This window comes from Melanotaenia boesemani, chromosome 9, assembly GCF_017639745.1.
Source record: "Melanotaenia boesemani isolate fMelBoe1 chromosome 9, fMelBoe1.pri, whole genome shotgun sequence".
NCBI lineage: Eukaryota > Metazoa > Chordata > Actinopteri > Atheriniformes > Melanotaeniidae > Melanotaenia > Melanotaenia boesemani.
Window position 1 is genome coordinate 31,219,866 of NC_055690.1, and position 22,877 is coordinate 31,242,742.

At 38.5% G+C, this 22,877-nt stretch overlaps 1 protein-coding gene and 1 long non-coding RNA gene across 3 annotated transcripts; both read right to left on the reverse strand.

Moving 5' to 3' along the window:
• Nucleotides 1-185: 185 nt before the first annotated feature.
• On the reverse strand, nucleotides 186-4,516 carry LOC121646413. Of its 2 annotated transcripts, none has more exons than XR_006011633.1 (3): nucleotides 4,348-4,516; nucleotides 1,339-1,450; nucleotides 186-956 (listed from the first exon to the last, which is right to left on the reverse strand). It is a non-coding gene; the product is annotated as an uncharacterized LOC121646413 (long non-coding RNA). The 2 variants fall into 2 exon arrangements; XR_006011634.1 differs by lacking the exon at nucleotides 186-956 and adding an exon at nucleotides 1,018-1,105.
• Nucleotides 4,517-18,913: 14,397 nt separating this feature from the next.
• On the reverse strand, nucleotides 18,914-20,616 carry kcne4 (potassium voltage-gated channel, Isk-related family, member 4). The gene is made up of 2 exons (XM_041994819.1): nucleotides 20,560-20,616; nucleotides 18,914-20,260 (listed from the first exon to the last, which is right to left on the reverse strand). Exon 2 carries the CDS (start codon nucleotides 20,226-20,228, stop codon nucleotides 19,686-19,688), a length of 543 nt encoding a protein of 180 aa, XP_041850753.1. The 5' UTR covers nucleotides 20,229-20,260; nucleotides 20,560-20,616; the 3' UTR covers nucleotides 18,914-19,685.
• Between the last annotated feature and the right edge of the window lie 2,261 nt (nucleotides 20,617-22,877).

Consider the following 22,877-nt stretch of genomic DNA (forward strand, 5'->3'; position numbering starts at 1 on the left):
GAATCAGAACAGACCTCTTGAGCCTACATGATGTCAAAAGATGTAAAATGAAATCAGAATGTTCTTTATTCTGATCACCACTGAAAGCACAGTACAGACAGACAGCCTCAACACACCAACACTCAAACAGAGAGGCTATGTTAATGTGTCTCTTAAATTTCAAGTAAAACAATGCAGTGCTATCTTTAAAAAAGGTGAGCATTTGTCCACGTCTAGGATTTGTTTAATAAGCAGCCGTATAAAGAAGAAAGAATCAGAATTAAATCCAACTGAGTTTGCAAAAGATTTCTGTGTGTGGATTTTTAGTACAGCAGCAGTTTGTTTGCTTTATTCAAGTGAACTTGTTGCTGTAGGTAACGGGAGCTAATAAGATGAATTTAGTTAATGGAGGCTGTGATTGGATGACAGAGATGTGAATGCACAAATTTACAGTTTGAAAACATGTCATACGACATACAACAAATATTAGTTTATAGTTGACATCATGTGCTGTTTCTGCATATAAATTTATGAACTATTCCTGTATCATCACATCTCACAGCAATGTGGATTTACTGCAGTAATGTACATAGGTGCAACATCCTTCTGATGTTCCAAATCTCTTTTTCTACTTTTCTTTTCTTGCCTCCGGCAGCTGATGAGATTCTGAAAAATAGGAAAGGTTTAAAAACAGAAAAGTTGTCCAAATAGATTATAAGAGAGAACATTTTCTACCCCTCTTGGCTTTACAGTTTGCTATATCTTAAAGTATTAGCAATGCTTCTGAAATGATTTACTCTCAGGTTCACTGAATTTTGTTAGAGGACATTAAAACTCATCCACACATTGATTATGAAACATAGCATAGTGATTTTTCACGGTCCAGAGCTTTGATGTTGCTGCTTTTAGACTCGGCATCGTTCTTCTGTCGTGATGTTGTCTTGTTGCTGTGTAAAGGAATAGCTGTTTGCCTCTTCCTGAAAGACAAATTAAATATGACCATTTTTATTTTCTTCTTCTCCACTCTGTGACAAAAAGCCTCTCTTTTCTGCTTCACATTACACAGACTTGTAAGGCAGCAGAGGGAGCTGCATAGAGAGGATCAGCTGAGTCTGACTGGTTTTATCTGCAGGGACAAAACACCAAAGATCCAGTTTGAGCTTCATGGGCTGCTTTCAGAGAATTCCCCTTCTGATCCAGAGGACACTCAGGTTTTTTTTTTTTAAATCTTTGAAAGTATTTCTCCTAAACACCAAACCACTCACTTCAGTTTTGATTGTCAAATCTATTTTTGTTCCTCTTTATTGTGTATATTTAATGCTGCTCTGGGATCTGTAAAGAATTTAATGAAGTACTCACACTCTGAGGAACGTCTGCTGGGACAAATATTCATTTCATCTGCGGATTCAGTGGAGCAGGGAGTGTAAATCCCTCACTGCTTTATAAGATTATCGGATCTCCTCTGGCCTGCCTGAAAAGAAATGATAAGTCTGAATGTAAGTTGTGATGCTCTTGATTTCCTCTACAACAATGTTAGGTGATAAGAAATATGGATTTAAATGAAAAATCTGGATCTAGTTTGTTGTAGAAAAATTAATTACCAAGAGTCTGGTTGAGAGAAAGTGTAACAAAGTTTAATTGGGAAAAAGAACAGACAAATACTTGCTGCAAGGGGAGCGTCATCTGACTCGCATAAAGTCAGAGGAGACTGTGGAGGTCAGAGGAAAACAAAAAGTTACACATTTCTGTTCTGTTCTGTTCCTGAAGACATGGGGTGGACACACAACTCCCAGCACTGGCGTCAAAGCAACCTCACATAGTTGAGTCTCCACAAGAACCAGTCTGAGGAAGGACCAGATAAAGGTCATCTTACCCTCATACTGAACTTTTAACAGAGCATGAATTTTAAGAGAATAAACCTTAAAAGTGAATTAAAGCATGATGAGTAAAAATGTACAATATAAAAAGTGTAATATAGTAACAATCCAAGAATAAATGAATAAATGTATATAATAATGGGAAATAATGGGATAAAGGAACTGTTAACAAAGTGAATATACGAAGCAATAAGGCATAATAAGTAACATTTCTTCTACAGGTGTCTGTCACAACTGTATGTTTGTTTCATAAAAACCACACAGATGTAATCTAAATCTAAAACAGTTTTTTAACTTTATCCACAAAGGCATAAAACGTCCATCTAAAACTGAAAGGTCTAATGTTCTGCACAATTTATAAATCAGAATTATGAAAATAAGATTTCATAATTTGGAGCAAAATAATTTCTATTTGCATTTGAAGTGTTTAATTTTAGTCACTAACCACAGCTCAAGACCACAACTGAGAGCAGGAACATAGATCAGATGGTAAATGTTCAGACTCAGCTCTCTCTCCACCATGACAGACTAGTACAGTCCACATCACTGCAGGCGCTGTGCTAATCTGCCCATCAATCTCCTGCAGCATCCTACCAAAACTAATGAACAAGAACCTGAGACAAACATACGTGTATCATTGTTATTGAATTGAATTTGTGTTTTTTTATTTCTTTCTTACCAGGTATCCCTGATTTAGTTATGGTGCTTGTTTACCCCTCACTGTTAATATAAATTAGAGTAATTACATTTATTTAAATTTGTAATTAAATTTAAATCACACAATGTAGTTGTTTAGATTGGATTAATTTGGACTACAATAAATTTGATTGAATTGAACTACAATGCTGCAACCAGGACAACTGCTAGCCATTAGCCATTAGCCAAACTGCTTTGTGTTGCCTCCCCATATTTTCTTTTCAAATCTAATAACTATAATAACATATAATTATGCATTCTTTGATGTTTGGGGTTAATTTTTGGGAAAAACCCCTTAACCTTATTATTTACCACTAAAATAAACACCATGACAGGCCAGTCATGGTGCAAAAAATGGTATCAGGTAAAAACTGAATTATAAAATTTGTGGAGAGAGAGACTTTCTTACAAAAAAGTACAATATGCACTAACACAACACATGTTAACAACACATGTTAACAACACATGTTAACATAACACACAACATGTAGAGGAAAAAATTTGCCTAAATGGACAAAAATGTCTACAGTGATGCATACCATGCTCACAAAATAATTTCAGTTCAGTTGAGGCTTGAAGTTAAAGTGGACGGTTATCTTCATATTTTCTGTGTGTGTGTGTGTGTGTGTGCGTGTGTGTGTGGGTGTGTGTGTGTGTGTGTGTGGAAAGAAGAAAGTGTGTCGGTACAGCTGATGTTACAGCTGTTAGCGGCTAGCATAGATTTTTTGTTTGTTTTTGGCGTTGTTGCGCCCCACAGTCTTTGTGTCTTCACTGGATCACACTTCGCCGCTTGGAGTAGTTGTCAGATTGTTACCTTGGATATGCCGTGATTATGATCATGATTATTCATGAGCCTGCGTTTTTGGTGCTCCCCTGGAACTTGATGCAAATGGATGGATGCACTTCACTGAACTGGCTTGAATTGTAATAAAATAAATTGAAAAAATTTTACTACAATGAATCGTATTGAATTGTGCAACAATGAATTTAATTAAATTGGACTAATATGAAGTGGATTAAATTAGACTATTATTAATTGGATTAAAGGGAACTTTTAAAGTGGACTACAATTGATTGGATAAATATGAACTATGACTAATTGGATTTAATTGAACTAGAGCTGTAAAAGTAAAGGTGACTTTTGTGAATTGGTTGAATTGAACTTAAATTAAAATAAACTGAATTGAATTGGGGCGTGATAGTGGGTAGGTAAGAACTATTGCTTCACTGCAAGATGCTTCCATGTTCGAACTTTAGTTGTGGCTTTTCTGTGTGAATGTGTGTGGTTATTTGTCTCTCTGTCTGTGTTGGCCCTGTAATGGACTGGTAACCTGTGCAGATGTACCCTGCCTCTTGCCCTGTTAGCAACTGGGATAGACTTGGAAAGTCCTTTTATGTCCTTGAAAACAGCTGATCAGACCACCAAGTCCTCCACTTTAATGGTGTCCTAGACAATCATGTTGATTGTGGATGATATCAAAATAAAGAAACAGCACTATAGTCTTGGTTTTGATGGACTGCTGTTCAGGATGAGCTGCTGCTCCCTACATATAATAACATGTTCTCTGGCATGGTTGGTAATGTGGATATATTAGAGCTGTCAAACTCTCCAGTACATTTGGGATTGGTCCTGCTCACTAATTGTGGTTTCTAAGCTTTGATTAGCAATCAAAATTAATTGGTGTTCAGAGTGTGTGTAACTGGTACAGACAACCTGCTGTGTTCCAGTAAAATTCAGTAACTCAACTCCCTCGTTGTCCCAACCTCAGTAAATAAAAAATAAGGGTTTACTTACCTCATGAAGGTCAAATGTCACTTCCAGTCAGCTTGTCTGCTGCTTCTTTTCCCTCCAGCTGACAGGTGTTATCCAGTATACAGACCCGGCTACCTTCAGTTCATATTTTTACCACTGCTGAGCCCTTGGCTTCAGTGGTTGTCGGCTTCAGCTGCAGCAGGAGCGACACCACAAGCTGTACAGGCAGAACCCTCAGAGAAGGCCAGTTGTTCATACCATGTGTGAGCTAAACGTTTTCACTGCTGCTGGTCTCCAGTAAAGTTACGATGCATAATAATGTGAAGCAGCTGCAGGATTTCAGAAAAACCTCCGATGTGAGAAAGCTGTGGCTGCTGGAACATAGAAACTGTAAACTGAGACAAAAGTTGCTCATCTGCAGGGATTGTCTCAGTTTAGATAATTAACAGCTGTATAAATCTCTCTAATGCTGGATTTAGTTGGATTCACAGATAACGATTTCATGATAAAAGCAGGACACTGAAAAGTTTCCCTCTGTCATGAAGTAAGATTAGTGTTTCTTGTGCACCTGGTTTCAAACATCACACATTTAGTTTACTGGGTCCAACTGCTTGTCCTGGATGTCAGAAGATCACAAACTGGTCCTTTAATTGCAGGTTAAACTCAGCCTCAGCTGATCAGTTGCTAAGTTCCCAGAGAGACAGGAAGCAGCATCAGACAGTGACATCCAGCGGGTCAGAAACAAGGAGGGGTGTCTGGAAGCCGAGCCAGAATGACTCATAGGTCAGTTTTGTGTGTGAGTGAATGAGAATGTGCATGAGAGTGCATGTGAAATTGCATCGCTCCATTTGCACATTATGCAAAGTCTTACCTCTGCTTTAGTTTGAACTCTTCTGTGACTGAACAGTTCACCAAATGTGGTGTTACAACACTGATTAAACATCACATTAAGGAGATTATTTTCTAAGGGAACATTTGGTTTTTATAAAATTGTGTACTCAGAGTGAGCTAGCTGACTTCAACACAATGCGTTATTTAAAGGAGACCTTATGAAACAGTCTCAGTTACAGATTGCCCCAATTATCCTGAAGCCACAAGTACATTTCAGGATAGAAGAAAAGATCAAACTAGGTCACTGCTTCTGGGTCTGAGTGTGCTGGGCTGAGATGGATCTTTGTATTCCTAATATCCATGAGATTTGTTGCTCTCTGGCAGAAATAAGAGGATGTTCCTCACTTTCCAACTGAAAGAATCTGACATCCATGCACACTTCATGTACAATGGAGTTTATTTTCTTCCTCTTTTAACTGGTTTTATTTATTATTAAATAAAAATAAATGCTTGCGCAAAAATATATCCTCTTACGGTCATGTGTCAGGTTAGGTTTTTATCCCCTGTAGTCTGGTTCTGGTGAAGTGTGAGGTGGGAGATTGTAAGAGTCTACGCTGAAGTTTTATTACAAAGATTAACATAGAGACATAAGGTCAGCATCATACTGGAGTGGCCGCTGTCTCTTGGAGGAGCTGCTTCATTTCTGGATGATTCATAGCTGATTTTTTTTTTTCTGATGAGGACCAACTTCAACTGAATGAAGATTTGTGTGAAAACTTCAGTTAGGAAACAAAAATATAACTGGTTAAGGATATTTACATTCAGTTTTTCCAGATGTTGCTCTTAAACAAAAAAAAAATTTATATATATACATATATATTACCATCAAACGAGATAACTGGAAACTGTCAGAGAGCTTTCAGCTGTGTACCGAGCATTTTGTTGATGCTAAGTTTATAAAACATTTGTTTAGTTTCCAAGTCTATTTATGGTGGGCTGCTCTAATTTTGAATATATTTATCTATGAACAATTAAGATAATGTATTACTAAAATGCAGCAAACTCCAGGGGTTTAATGTTATTGCACCCCGGGACCAGACACTTTACGTTAGTCTTCTTCGTGACAGCCCTGTCCCCAGCCTGTGTCCCATCCATCTTCATGTTTGTCTGCACTCCTGAGAAAAGAAGGCAAAAGAATGATCTGGAAAAATCTGAATGATGACAGCAAGCAAAAAAGAGAAGAGTACAAATTACATTAAATTTTTTAAAAATGGTCTTGTTCATTCGTTTAACTCTTGAACAGATATTCTTTATATTTAACAAGAAATACAAAAATGTTGTTCATGTGTAACCAGGAGGACAGTCAGGACGCAGTATCATAGTGACAGAAAGTTTGATCAGTCAAATAGAACCTGAACCAGTTATGTTCTTGATGCCCACCTAAAGATCCATACACCCTGTTAGAATTTCACAGTCCAAATTATCAAAAGCAGCAGAAAAATCAAGAATTATATGAACAACACAGTCCCCAGAATCAAACAAGAAGTCATTAAAGTAGCACTATATAATTTTCTGACCTTAAAACTCTGCATTTCTGATTTGTTTGATGCTACAATGAAATTTATTTTGTACATTTCTGGAGCTGTCATTGCCCAGCAGCGTCACGAGACTGAGAAACCACACTTCATAACTTTTGCTGCATCATTTTACAGCCAGTTCTGCTTTATGTACTGTGTCACATGCCAACAGCTGGATAGTAACACCCAGGGTGTTGCGAATGTGCACTGTGGCTAATTCATCAAAGAAACCCAAGAGGACATTATTGGAGGAAACAAGGAAAAGATAGAGAGAACGTGACAAAGCAAAAGACAAGTGTCAAAATCGGGCTGACTTTTACTGGATGAAGAGAGCTCAGAGAAGAGACAAGACGCAACACAGATGTTGAATTAGCCGTTGTTAAGGGATACCAACATAATAAAAATGCCAATATTCAGTAGTGCTTCTATAATAACTCTAGAAAGAACTGATTCACTGCTATGTACAAGGGGTTGAAAGCTGTTATTGTTTACATCACCATTAAACTGGCTTTAAGGCTTGCTGATTAATGAAAGTTATATTAAAATTTTGGTCTCAATGAACAAATTGAGGGGCCGTCCCCAATGCAGAGATGCAGTAAAACCACAAAAGTATTTTAGCAATCCACCCTTTAATCCTTCTCCAGGCAGTCCTGGCTTGTGTACAGCTTTAGCACCAAAATCACTGCTTTTACAACAAAGTATTGTGCTACTGTACCATCAACAGCAGGAGCAACCAGATATATCATTATCTGCGCATGCGCTACGTCTTGTTCCAGCTCTGGAGTGTTACTCTTTAATTATTGTAGCGCCCCACACAGCCTTGTAGTATGCACAACAGTGGTTGCTTGGGGATGTTGAAGCCTTTCTCCTAGTTTTTGCCACCATTTTCACACCTGAACCGGCTTCAGTGCCGTGTGGACATAGCCTGAATTCTCGTTGAAAAAAAAACTGCTTGGTTTTTCATGGAGCTCATAGCCAACAGATGTGACCCTGGCTAATCTTCCTATCAATTAGCCACAAAGTGGATTGTCTTCTTTGTCACTAAACTATCTTCTCTGGATATTTAGGGCCAATTGTAAATCATTTGAATAATAATTTCATTATTCTGAGTTTGAGTGCTTGTATGTGTTTACATCCTCTTCCTCGTCATATCAGAGGGCTGGCAGGCTCCAATGGTTTACTTTGTCAGGTGGTTTCAATCGACATTAGTTGTTTGATCTGGTCATTTCTTTCTTCAAACTGCAGACTCATTTTAATGAACTGTATTGTAAAATCTGTTCAAACAGCTACATTATCTGAATTGGGGTGACAAAGTTCATTCTAAGTTCAGATTGAAAAATCCGGCCATGCACTTCCTGTTTCACATTATGCTGACACCCACACAGAGTTCAATTACTGGAGAGAAAAATGACTGAAATTATGTGAAATCACTAAAGAGGCAGAGAGGAGCAACAGCATGTGTATGCATGTGTGTAAACTTTATAGTTTATATGGTCTTCAGTAGATATTAGCCTCTGCTCTCACTGTTAAACAATCCTGTTGACCTTCTTTTAAAACAAACACACACCTCATGTAATATTTCCATGCTCTCCTTCATTTCTATCAAACTATAAATTATGCTCAAGCACACAGCTGGTATCCATGGAGACATAAGACAGGCGACCTCCTGATAAGCAGCTAACATGCAACGTGAGACTGGAAGGTACAACACGCACAATCACACACACTGAGACTCAAGACTGCTGGCAGAAAGTGTTTCATACAGGAAAACACGCTTTTACAACACTATGAAATATTCAGCATAAAAAGTTTACCATTTATTTTAAGTAACTACTCAAACTGTTTGTTGTATTTGCATCCACCTCAGCTTAAATATGAGTACAACCTCAATTCCAAAAAAGTTATAAATGCATAAAATATGAACTGAGATCACCTGCTGTAATACAAGCACAATAGTTAGAAATAGATTTTGAAAAAAGGTTAGACTCCAGAGCATAAACACTTAGAATTGGTTGAATACTTTGACTTGGGAGAATACCTGAGAATACCCTCTGAATAATCAGGTAGCATCCAGCCTTGCTAATAACTTTGTGAATCTGTAATGGAATAGACTCATAAACCAATATCATGACAACCTTGCATGTGATGTAAAGAGGCTGAAAACATTTTACCATTCCACCTCCTCCTCACTTTTAACTCATCTTCTTGCCTTGAATGTGTTTCTTGAAGGAATAAAATATTGGACTATAATATTTTTCATTACTTGTTAGACATTTTTTTGTTTTTTGTAACCCTCTATAGATCCAGGATGTATTTTAAACTTTAGTTCAACCATCATACATGTACATAATTTTAATTTCCCCAACACTTTGAAAAAAAAAAAAAGATTTCCCCCAGTCATTTTCTAAACACCCAAGTAATTCATCAATCTGGTGTTTCCCTACCCTCAAGTGTTAGACCACCAGAAGGCAAAGAGCTGATCCACACTCTGAGGATCAGCATGGCTATGCTGATGTAAATGATATAATAATGGCAAACTAGAGTTAAGCCCTTCTATAATTCATAAAATCATTTTAACATTCAACACAACTGGAAATAAACTTTTTAGAATGTATTTCAAGCTTCAAGTAGCAGACGTGTCCCTCCAGCAAGCCGCCATAACCAAAAGTCAGGAATCTGCTTAAAATTTTACTTCAAACTGGTGTTGTGAAAATGGTGATAAATGCATCTCTGGAAAGACATTTCTATCTTTCTCTTTTAATGGCTTGTCAAACACTTGATGTGGCATCTTGCGTGTCTAGTCAAATTTCAGAAATTGCCATTGCCACCGTGGCTACCCCTCTAGCTCTGCTCCTGTGTCCAAGACCTTTGCTCGCTCCACAGGGAAAGCCATTTCTTCTAAGTTCCAACTCTCAGCTCACCGAGCATCACTGCATCTTGCTGTAAATGTGCCTCAGTTTGGTGAAAACACGCCACACCCTCACAGATCTAATTTCAGATCATATCACAAACATGAACTGTTTTCCTCACATGCAGCAGTTGTGTTTATTAGTAACAGTTACCAAGTGCAGCTTTCATACAGATAATGATGGAGAGTCTGGCATTGGTTCGGGGTTGTCATGGTAACAAGTCTATAGGGACCTGCTTTTCGAGTGCTTAATTAACCAGTATGGCTCAATTTGCTGTTCATTAGGCCAATGTTTCTAAACAGCCACATTTTCTCACACTTGTCTTTCAAGAGAGACACTGCAGAGTGGGACTATGTCAGCTTTGGTTCCAGTAAAAAGCAATAAAGAGAAATTTAGCTCTGGTCTGTACTGTGACCTGTGACTGTGCTCATTAATGGTGATCTGGACTAAACTGGTAGGAAGACGCAACACCTCCCACTGACCTAATAAAGTTTCACACAGTGTGAAGTGGAGAGTATTTTCAGACCTGGTAAGACTTGCTACGCCTGATCTGATGTCTCATGTGTGACCACGTCCACACACCCGTAACATTTCACATGAGTCAGACTCTTTTAACAGGACCAGCTCACCCAGTGGGTGACTGATATTTACAAGCTAGATCATCTTTCTAAGACTTTTCCAAAAATGTTTTGTTAGAAACAATTTGATATGATAGGAATCAGAAGTTAGATGGAAAATACTTTCAGTTCTAACAAAAAAGAGAAAAGAATCTACAAAAATAAGTAATAAACTTCCTGATTAAACAGTATTAACCAACCCTGAAAACACCTTTGACATGGATTGTTGCTAGGATAAGTATATATTCATTAAATATGAGCTGGAACAGAAAGAGATGTTAAAATCCTGAACTATATGAGATTTTGGCACACTGAAAATGTAAATGTGAATTTCATATGAGAAACTTACATGAATGAGGATAAACTTTTAACAAACTGGGTGGGTCATACAATCCTAATTCCAAAAAAAGGTGGGACGCTGTGTCATAATGCAATGATTTCCAAATCTCATCAACACATAATTTATTCCCAAAAGGGAATAAACAACATATCAGATGTTGAAACTGAGACATTTTCTCATTTATTGGAAAATATTAGCTTATTTTGAATTCGATGACAGGAACACATCTCTGAAAAGTTAGAAGAGGAGCAACAAAGAGCTGGAAAGTTACCTGTCACAAATCAATAATAACTGGAGAAGTTGACAATTAATTAGTCTAATTAGCGACATGTCAGTAGCATAATTGGGTATAAAAGGAGCATTGCTGTCATGCTTTGTAAGTTTCTGGTTCGGGTTTGTTAGTTTAGTTGGAGCCAAGTTTCTGTCTTATTTCCTAATTTATTTTGTTGGGTTTTTTTTCCTTGTGTATTCTGATTGCTTTCTGTTTGCCATCATTAGTGCACCTGGTTTTATTTGCTCATTCACTTTCTGTTTTTTGTTAGTCCATCTGTGTATATATACACAGATGGACTTGGTTTCCTTTTCACCTTGCCAGTCTTCATGTCATTATCTGTTGTGTTTCCCGTGTTCTCCAGTGCTTCCATATTAAAACCTTTAACTTCTGCACCGGTCTGCCTCTTCATCAGCCTGTATTTGGGTCCTCATCCATGCCTCAACCATGAAAATTTCAGAGACGCAGCGCCTCCTATCATGTACAGTGCATAATATGATCTTGCAGACTTAAGAGGAGCAGGGGCATCCAGCTTGTTATCAGTGGACAGGTGAAAAGCTGCATCTCTGATGGGATGGGGCTGCATTAGTGCCTATGGCGTGGGCAGCTTCCACATCTGTGAAGCTCCATCAATGCTGAAAAGTACATGGAGGTTTTAGAGGAACATCTGCTCCCATCCAGACAACGTCTCTTTCAGGGAAGGCCTTGCAGATTTCCGCAAGACAATGCTGAACCACATCCTGCATCCATCACAACAGCATGGCTTCACAGGAGAAGAGTCCGGCTGCTGAACTGGCCTGCCTGCAGTCCAGACCTTTCACCAATACAAAACATTTGGAACATCGTGAAAGCAAAAATCCTGCAATGAAGGTTCAGGACTGTAGAGCAGTTAGAATCCTGTATCAGACCAGAATGAGACAACATTATTCTCCTAAAACTCCAGCAACTGGTCTCCTCACTTCCCAGATGTTTACAGACAGATGTTAAAAGAAAATGGGATGCTGAACATCATCCTGGAACTACTTTTTACTGACGTGTTGCTGCCATCAGAATTAAAATGAGCTCATATTGTTTCAGTTCAACATATGTTCTGTTGGGAATAAAATATGGATGATGAAATTTGTAAAATGTATTTTGATCCTATTTATATTTTACACAGGAATTATGGTCATAAAACCAGAAAATGACTTCTAATTGGTTAAGTGTTGTCTTCTCCAGTTATTTTTAGACATTCTCCATGTCTGTTCGTATCGACAATCCTTCCACACAAACTACATGAACTGCAATTAGCCTTTGGCGTATGTTTCCATGGTAACAGTCATTAGGTAAAAGGTTGATCCCTGACTGTTTGTGTAGAGGAAAACGAGGCTCTAAAAAACAGTTTATTCTAACAAGATGAGGTCCAAGCTCACTGATCATGATAGTGGAATGGAAAAAGTTTCCAGAAAAGTTTAAACTTAATTCAGAGAGAGATAATTATTATGAACGTCTTGGGACAAATAAACCATAATGAGAAGCTTTTGGAGATTAGACTCTAATGTAGTCAGCGATAAAGCTCAGAAGGTCAGAATCAGTTTCAGAACATCAGAAGAAAGTTATGGTTTATACAGATAACTAAGCTCAGACTGCATTTCCTTCTGTTCATACACACCAGGATCAAGGTGACACACTGACATGCAGCCGCAGGAAACTGGATGTTTGCCATGTTTTCAAAGCTCATGTCAGGAGGGTAAAACAGGCAAGAAGGAAGGAATATATAGATTAAATAAATAAAATATTCCACAATAAAAACCACCGACCTCTGCAGGAGCCTAAGAGATGTAAACCAGCTGCATGGATCCGGAAAAGGTTCGATAATTTATCAGAACCTCAGCAGTGAACATGCACACAGCTGAAAATTAGTTTACAACCATACAACTTTTTATCAGTCATCAGAAACATTCCAGTTTGATTCATCTAGTTTTGCACTAATAACTGTGTCTAGATCCGTGAATAATACACACAGGAAAATTTACAGTCTTGATTACAAAGAAAGATTATGATGACTCATATGTTCTGTAAACTGTACATCTGATATGATGAAGTGAAAAAAAAGGAATCCCTATTGCCTGGATAGATCAACTTTCTTCAAATATTCATGTTAATATAGCATAAAATTTTTTCTGATATGCTTATATAAACTGTAATACAGTATTTAATGGTGGATGTATGAATAAATATCTGAGCAGATTTAACAAGAAACATCATCCTGATTTTCTGGAACAAAATGTTTCATCCTCCGGCTCAGGAAACACACCACATTCACATGAAACGACTGTTTTCCCTCCTGATTCTCACCACATAGAGAGTGAACCAAGCTCATCCAGGCGTGGTTCATCTGCCTGAACCTGAGACACTGTTTTCTTTTTACCTTCTAAGCTCCATTCAGCTTTAAAATGTTTATTTTATTTCCTTCACTTCACTGTTTTCAGTAAATCTTCTTCATCACTGCAAATTTTTTTATCTTCCTGCAACTTAATTTTTATATGTAAATAACTAATTATGTAAATGTATCTGTTTATGACCACAGATGGGATTGAGATGAATGCATGCAGTTTTATAATCATGATGCAGCCTTTTAATCATAAAACTACACACAGTTAGATGCATCTGGAGATTCCAGCAACCTATTGACACTACTAAGATCTGAACAAATAAGTTTAAAACATACACTACCGTTCAAAAGTTTGGGGTCACTTTGCCATGGGATTCAATAGGGAAGTGACCCCAAACTTTTGAACGGTAGTGTACATCAGTTTAAAGACTCTGTCAACTTTTCATCATCAGCATGATCACAGAGATGAAGAATCACTAAATATCTAACAGACAACTACATACTTCATCCACTGCTGCATGGATCATTTTTTTAAGCACCAAGATCTGAGCTTTGTCTATCATCATCATCCTCTTTTACAACGTAAATCTTGTGTGAACACACTGATCATTGTGACATCAGCATGGGGGTGTGAGCTGGACTGGACCATTAGAAACAGTCCAGTTTCCCAACTCCAACATACCTGATTCAGATTAATTGAACTCCATGTCAAACTCTTTGCAAGCCTATTAAAGTCCATTTCATCAAGGTGTCCTAAGGTACAGAAACATCTAAAACAGGCCCATGGAAACAAGCAGAAAAAAAACTGATAAATTTTAGGTTCTACTTTCTGAAGCCAAGACTCAAAGATTTTGGTCTTAAAATACTACATGAAAGATGAACTGGTGCTGAATGGATAACAGAGCAGGAGGTGGCCATTGGAGGAGTACCAGGTGAGCTGAGCCAATGTATAAATCTCTCTAATGCTGGATTTAGTTGGATTCGCAGATAACTGTTACATGATGTTCATGATGTGCTTCTCGATGCTGAGCCATCAGCATCTAGAAACCACACCAAAGGGAAGGCAGGAGCAGGAGATGAACAGATACAGGAAAAACCCACAACACCAGCATCTCTGAATCCAAACAGTTGGATTTTGGGTTACATGTTGCCTCTTTGGTTGACTCTTCCATTTCCCAGAAATGCAGTCAACCTTTTAAGGGTTTGCACAACCTTCACTCTAAACACACAGTAATGTGAGGTTGGTTTCATAACAACACAAACATGTGATGAACAATATATTTCCAGCCTTACATCTTGAAAAATATTCTGTCATATACAATCTCACAGTGTAAGATGTTTCTGTAAAATGTAAAAAGTTTCAGGTATTTATCCATCAGTGAGTGGATAAACAAACATTTCTGCTTCGTGATTTGAAGACATTTTAAATGTGTGCAACTGATCAGGTATTTATACTTCTTCCTCCCAACCTCTCTGATGAACAAGACATTTGAGACCAAAGCAGGGAGGAAGGAGGGAGGGGTGACAGGGATGCTGCTTTTTGAACTGACTCATTATTGGTGTGTGTGTGTGTGTGTGTGTGTGCTTCTGTGTGTGAGGCCTGGGGCAGGACGCAGAGCCCACCATCGACTCCCACTGGGGGACACTAATGACAAACATCCTGCTTCACAGTCTGTGTGTATTCTCACCCTGCATCCTCTACTTCCTTCAGTCCCTCCGTCACACTCTCACACAGCTGCAGTTGAACCGTAAACGAGGACGATGCAGCTTCAGTATTTTTTCCTTTGCAGCCCTTGAGACACAGCAGTGTATCCCCCTCAACTTCCTTGTTGATTATGAATGAATGGTTTGCTTGCAGTTTTGTGTGTTTTTGTCACATGAATTATTCAGTGTAGTGTTTATGTTGTGTAGGAAATGAAACTTAGAGCTCGTCAACAAGTCTGTATCTGTGTCAAGCTGTCCGGAAGATAAGAAGACAGAGTTAAGAAAGACTGCTGTCCCCCACTGTTAATTTTCCTTCTTTATTCTTCTCTGTGGTTTCAGTAATGTAAAAAGACAACTTTCACGCTCCTTCATGCTGCAGCCTGGAGGGTGTTTTGTCTTTTAGGAACCTTAGCTATCTCTAGTGGTGCACACTAATGTGAATCACCTTTTATTTTTCATCTTTACACTGATCATAAGAACTCCAGAGTCTAATCGCAACAAATATATCTACTATAAATTCATCACAAATGTCACAGACTATGTCTTAATCATCACTGGTTTGAAAAGTCAGAAAATCTAAGGTAAACCGCCATCCATAAGATACAGATAGTCTGAATCATCATTATCATCACCATGACGACTGAAAATCAGAGTTTAAACTTATAGCATTCCTCAGCATGCTATCTGTAACACATGCACTAACATTAACATGCTAACATGCTGATATTTAAATGCTCATCACTTTTTAATTTTGCTCCACGAACATGCTAATGTTTACTGATTAGGAAGTACAGCGGAGGCTGTTGGAAATGTCATTGGCTCTGCTGGCATTTCATTTTAAATCAAAGGTCAAATCAAAATGTTAGCATGCTATCAAAAGTCAAGCTTCATGCAAATTTATCGTTGTGTCACTAACTCCTCCCAACAGTATACATTGAGGCTGTCAAATGAATTTTTAATCAGATTCATCAAAGCCCATTAATCACCATTACCTGAAATATGCCCATTTCCACTGTCCTGTATCAACCAAAAGCCAGCGCTTTTAAATATTTAATGTTAACTGACCTTCCCTTGGGTAAACGTCAGATGTACAGGGTCAGTAAATGCATGTAATGTACTTCTATATTTTGTTCTGCATCATCTCTACCATGTTCTAGATCATAAGGAAGAATTCATACAGCATCATCTCACCAACTGTCTCCATGGTGACAAAACCACCAGACGTGACAACTGAAGTAAAAAGTCAATATTGCTGAAAAAAATGATAAAACTGATCTGGCTAAAATCCCATTTCTCCTTTTACCGTTTGTGCAGCAGTGATAAAAGTCTGACAGCAGCATCACCCAAAGTAAACACCTGTTGATAAAATAGATCATTGGCTGTTTGTTTTACAAGTGTTTTTTCTACATTAGATGATTACTTTAGTTATAAAAATTCATTCAATAGTTCATAAAATCTACATCTTTAAAAAAGATCTCATTTATGCCCCCTTTTCCTGACCAGTACTCCTGCCTGCCCCCCCAACAAAACTTTTCTAGACCCACCCCTGCATAGCTGAAGTATAAATCCTTTCTACCATCTAGTTACTGTGTTTGAGAAGGGTCCTGCCAAAAACAATACTTTGGGCTAAATATTTGGCAAACCATGAACTGTTCCTCCTTCTCAGCTGAAGGATAAACAAACGCTAAAAGAGACACGGTACTAGTGACAGAAAAGCTGATCAGCTGATCACTGTCAGCCATCATGATTTACGGAACAACAGGAGAGGGTGAGGAGGAGGAGAGGGAGGAAGCAAAGAAACCTAGATATTTTATGCCCTAATATTTACAAAACAAGAACAAAAGTGTATAATAGCCCAAACATTAATATTTAGAAATGATTTTGTTGATTAAAATGATCAATGGCATCCATGTGCATGGAATCCTTGTTAGACCGATGTCATCCTCTGTCAAATAGGGAAAAATAGACAAGAATACAAATATGTCATTTCTCTTATGTTTTATTGCAATTTACTCAGGCGTAGTAATAGACATAAAATATTGACACTGGGAATACATTTTTAAGGTCCCTAGACATCCTTAGAAACCAAGAACATAAATATGGACCTTATTATTATGAAGCAATTCTGTAATTACTCTGGATAAGTCTGTTTAGGTGGGGATTTTTTCTGAAATGGCACAGGCTTAACAGATTAAAGTCCCCATGACACCATATTCAATATCCATCCCAAATGAACTAAAGAATGGGTGAAAAACCATTTTTATAGGTGTTTCCTGGATAAATGATCAAACATGTTGGTGACTCATCCTGAGCTACAAGTATGCAATTATGTTCTATGAAAATGTTTAGATTTTTTTTTATAAAAGCTGATGTGGATGTCGGTTTGTAGTCTGATCATGGGGGAGCGGAGCACACTGAGGAACGCTAACAGAACACTGCTGGTGTGCAACATTGCACCAGTATATTAGCAAGAAGGTGCAATGTACACATTTAACAGCAAAGTAAAAATAGAACAAGATATCAAATACAAACAGCTTAAGGAGTTTCCTTCACAGGGTGGCTGGACTCTCCCTTAGAGACAGGGTGAGAAGCTCGGTCATCTGGGACGGGCTCAGATTAGGATGTCTCCCTGGTGAAGTGTTCCAGACATGTCCCACAGGGAGGACTGGGAGGTAGAAGACCCAGGACACGCTGGAGGGACTATGTCTCTTTGCTGGGAACGCAACAGGATTCCTCCAGGTGCTGGAGAGAGCGAAGTCTGGACTTCTCTTCTTAGGCTGCTACCTTTGCAACCCAATCCTGTATATGCAGAAAAAATAGATGGATGGATGGATGGATGGATGGATGGATGGATGGATGGATGGATTATAAAACTGGAACCAGTTTGAGGTTAATTAGTGGCATCAATGAGAAAACAAAACAGCACTCGTGATTTATGTGAACCAGGTTTATGCATGAATCTTCTGACCTGTGTCCTCTAACAGCTTGTCGTCATCACCTAATAAAGCCCATGCATGTTAAAGGCCTAAAAGGAGACAGCTGGTGCCATCACAAGTTGATCTGCCAGGTTTGGAAGGTATTGCTTCTATTGTTCACATGCAATCTTACAGAGCTTCAGCTGTTTTACAAAAAGCAACACAAGGAGAACCACAGCAGAGCAGAGACCACTCCACATCGATGACACCCATAAAAACCCATTAACAGACACAATTCACACAGATTTACACCATCAAATGTGACTATAATGACAACAGAAAGCAGTTCCACCCACACAAGCTCTCACAAACAATCCAGACCCTTGCAGACACCTCTGGGACTGTCAGGACTGCAATGTTGTCAATACATGTACGTCATGAGGTCTGTGTGTATTCCCTCCGGCCATTATTGTTGTTAATGTTTCTGTGGTGAGCTGTCTTTCCTGTGAGTTGTGGGACTCAGAGCCTGCAGAACTGCTAATACACCCTGTTTGTTTGGATATATATGTGTGTGAGAGGGGCAGAGATGAATGTTGCAGCTGGAAAAAGAGCTAACAGAAAACCTAAGACTTCGCCCTGGTTTGTTTTCCCTTTCACAGAGGATTTCAGAGAAAACAAAACTTCTGTGAGTCTTCTGCATCAAATCAACATGTGAAAATTCACACTGATGGATCTGTACATTTCATGAGCCCTCAATCAAATAAAAATCTTAAAACTAACAAAACATTTAAAATACATAGGGGTCAGTCTTTTTACAAAACTGTAGACGATGCCTAGTCTGAAAATATCTGAGATCAAATGACATGTAAAGATGAGACATTTTTCTCTGAAGAAAAAAAATTAAATTCTGATCCAGTTTTGAACTGTTATATTTTGCATTATAATAATGATAATGTAGCTCCTTTAAAAATAGCATAACTGTCAAACTCCTCCTTTCTTCTGCCTTGATTGTAAGAGGTGAGCATCACAACATTGCCCTCTACTGGTGAGACAACACATTTCAAACAGTGTTTCTTTTCCACAGGTTTTATTGTTTTTAATCATTGAAAAAGCTCCATCTTAAATTAATCATGACAATGTGACAAACACGCACACATATAGCCTACAGTGCATCTCTTTCACCAAGTAAACATATTTAATTGTTTGTGTAGTTAAAAGTCCATCACAAGAAACAGTTTGTTTCACAACCTTTCAAGTGGGTTCCAGGTACGTTTCGGTACTCAGACCAGGTGGGTCAGAACAAGTCAAGTTCTCCGTTTTGAGAGCCAAAAGCTCAACCAGCCAGTCTTTCATTCAGGCCCCCTGCAGGATGAGTCATCAGCCCGAACCGGGTGGGGGCTCCAGCAGGGAGGGGCCACCACAAAGAGGAGGAATCACGCATAAGCAGAAAAATTATGATACATTAACATTTGTTCTGTTTCACTTCTACATGCTGTGGCTGGGTTTTATACCCTGCATCCACTGTCTGAGTTCTGACAACAAATAACAAATAACCATGAGCATCATGGCTTCCTCTAAAATGTGGATGTGCATGACTCAAATTACAAATCCTCATGTCATGTGACCTAACCTGATGCGTGTGTGCGTGTGGTTTCAAACGGATATAAAATGTGCAAAAAGTCCTGTTAGTGCTGATAATTTTGCCCCATCCACTGCCCTCTTTGGACCTCTGATGAGACTCCTGCTTTAGCCTACTCCCCAGGTGTTTAATCTTTTTTTTTTTTTTTTTTTTTCTTGAAGAGGAAGTGGATCAGTACCGCGGGGTTTTATTTTTCTCTCCGTTCAGCCCGAATCATCTCCGCTCCTCACCGACCTGCCCTTCCCGTTCTCCTCCGGCCCCTCCGCGCCGCCGTCCGACTCCTCCTCTATGGTCAAACGCATGTCCGCGGAGGAGCACAGGGAACTAATGCTGCTCTGTTCCGTGCACAGCACGCACGCGAGCGGAGACGGCAGGAAGCCCTCGTGATGGGGGTGCCCGAGTTGGTTGCCGTGGTAACCGCAGAAAGGCAGGGTCACCTGAACCCCGCGCAGCCCCGAGATTGCGCCCGGAAAAGTGAGGCTTTGCTTTTTGGGAAATGCGCCCCACTCCCGTTGCTCTTCCTCGTGCAGCAGGCGCGTGAAAATGTTGATTCTCCTTTTCTCCTTCGTCTTGGAGCGGAAATAACCCACCATAATTCCGCAGAGGAAGACACCGTAGAAGCACATTACGATTAAAATATAGAAGTACGCGTTTCCCTCGCCAGTGTCCGCCAGGGTTTCCACGGGGCTCAGATTGTGCACGATGAGGCGTTTGGATGACGCCGTTGAGTTTTCAAGATGCTCCATCTTTTATAGGAGACTGTGTGGGACCGAGTGTGCTGAAAAACAAACACAAGTATTTTCACAAACTTTTTTTCACTACTATTACACGTTTTTTTGCGCGGAGTTTGGTTTCCTAACAGTTTCTTAATACAAATGTTTATTAATAAAAGTTTCATTAAAATACCTGCTGCATATTAAAATAATGATAATACGGGGATTTTCATGTGATCAACAGGAATCAACGTATATAAACTTGAGTTTTTAAAAGAAAACTATTTCCATTTGTTACGACACCTTACCAAAAGTCCACCCAAGATAACATAAAACTAACAATTACGAAAATATGCTCACTTACCAAACTATAGAACTTTGTCTCATGAAAATCCACTTCTGTCTCCTTGTGACACTTGTGGAGTTTGGCAGAACTTTTTAACGTCAACTTATTTATATGGAGCCCCTGGAGTGTCATCATTGGTCACGTGACTGACTCTGGTTGTAAAATGAGCTCTACGTGAAAGCTCTGAAGGGATGTGCATAAAAAATAAACAAAAAAATAAAAAATTGGATAAATCTTTAACATAATTTCCACCTCTGGGGATTCTCCTGAATCATCATGATCATATCTGACTTATTATCTTCATACAAGAGGCTGACAGCTCAACAGAAACTGGTCCAGAGGGGGATGTGATGGAAAAATACAGAAACTGCACCTGTTCAGAAACTGGTGATGAAAAGTGGATTAATCCTGTCAGACACAGTACAGGACCTGTCTCCTCATTTTCTAATTTTCCTGAGAACAAACAAGAACACATCTGATCACAGGAGTTTCAGGTTCCTTCCACATCAACCAGTAAAGCATAATTATAATAATTTAGACACAGCAAACAGACAGCAGGGACACCACTTTTCCATTTGGGGTTTTGTTTCCGCACCGTCTGAATGTTTCTGGTTTTAAATCTCCAGAACAAATCTTCTATTTTGCTTGCAGTGTTTGATCAGTGAGCTGAAGTATTTGTACAATTTAAAGCATAAAAAACTTACAAAACCAAAGTTAATTTGAATTATAAGGAAAATATTAAGTTGTTCCTCTTAAATTTGTACTTATACTGCTGCAAGAAGTTGCTTTTTCTTACTTCAGATTTGATTGGAACATCTTTTCTACATTGAGATTCATGCAATGAGAATGAGGGCTGAGCATATTGAGGCACACTTGGGCCAGCACCTCGCCTCCATCCATCAGTGTGTGAATGTTTGTGTGATGCAGGAAAAAGAGTTGTGTAACTAAATATGTGTGAAGTGGGGCTGTAAAGAAGACCAGAAATCAATATAAAATAAACACATTTTATTTACTGGAAGAGCTCTCAGTTTCTGCTCCCTGTTTGAATTGGTTTACATAGTTTTATATAATAAGCTAAAAATACTTTATTAAAGAAAATCGGTGGTTTGCTGGAAAAAAATTCGTAGATATGTGAAAAGTAAAGTGTGTACTAATGTTTTAGCAATAAACTGTATTTAATACGCTTTGTTTTAATATATTACTGGAAAATGACTCAGTTATTTAAAAAAAGTTACTCCTGCAAAAACAGCTTTTTGTTTGTTTACAGAAGCTGATCATTACACAAACATATTGATATTATTTACACATGCAACAACATTTTTTATGTATGAAAACCTGAAAATGTTGTCGCAGTAAGAAGAAAAAAATGAAGCAATTATTGCATTTATTTCGATTTTAAACATCAGACATTTTTCTATTTTTACTGCAAACTTGTCTTTTATGTGTGCACAGCACATCGTTGTTGGGATTGTTTCTAAATTCTCCAACATTCTTTATTGGCCTCTTCTTCCTCAGTCATGCTGCTGTAATGTGTGTAGAATGTGGTTTTTCATCATCATTCATCATCTTAGAAACTGCAAACATATGATGCTGTTAAATCTCAGTGAACTTTTCTACATTTATGCAGCCATCACATAACACTGATCCAACCCCAGACCATCACAGAACCAGGATTTGGGGTGTCTGGATGCCCCTTTTTGTGCTTTGCTCCATTTCTTTGAAATACTGTATTTCAATACATTCATTGAAATACTGATCGGTCTGTTCTGGGGGTATTTTCCTATCTTTAATCAAGAGCGTAATTTTTTCCTTTGAAGTCACTACTAAAAAGTTTATGTTCAAACAAAATCTGGGCTAAGATTGTGGAGTCACTGTGTCAAGTAAAACAAGCGCACCCTGAAGAAGGTGAGGAATATTTTCTTGAATTATCTCGTATTCTATTGGCTGGAGGACGTTTGACAGACAGGTCTTTCAGCAACCCAAGAGAGAGGAAAAAATATCCAAGAGCAGAAGTTTTGAGAGAGCAGAGAAAATGTCTGAGTGTGTGGGAAAGAGACCAAGTCTGAGCGCAGAGTTTTGAAAGGAAGAACGATATATTTAAAAGCAAGAGGGACTTTCTGATTTGGGTTGTATCTGAAGCTGTTAAATCCGTCACTGTGTGAGTTACTGTGAGTGTCTCTGATCATCACTATAAGTCATCCCCCGTTTTCCTTAATGCAGCTTAAAAAAGCTCCAACAGAGCCCAAACTAATGTGAAACTCAGACTGGTTTTCCAAATAACCAGCATGATTTAATTATCTGTAACTGAGCTCTGGACATAAAGATCAGCCCAACGG

Coding starts and splice junctions, on each gene's coding strand:
- kcne4 (XM_041994819.1), bottom strand. CDS start 20,228: ATGGAGCATCTTGAAAACTCAACGGCGTCATCCAAACGCCTCATCGTG.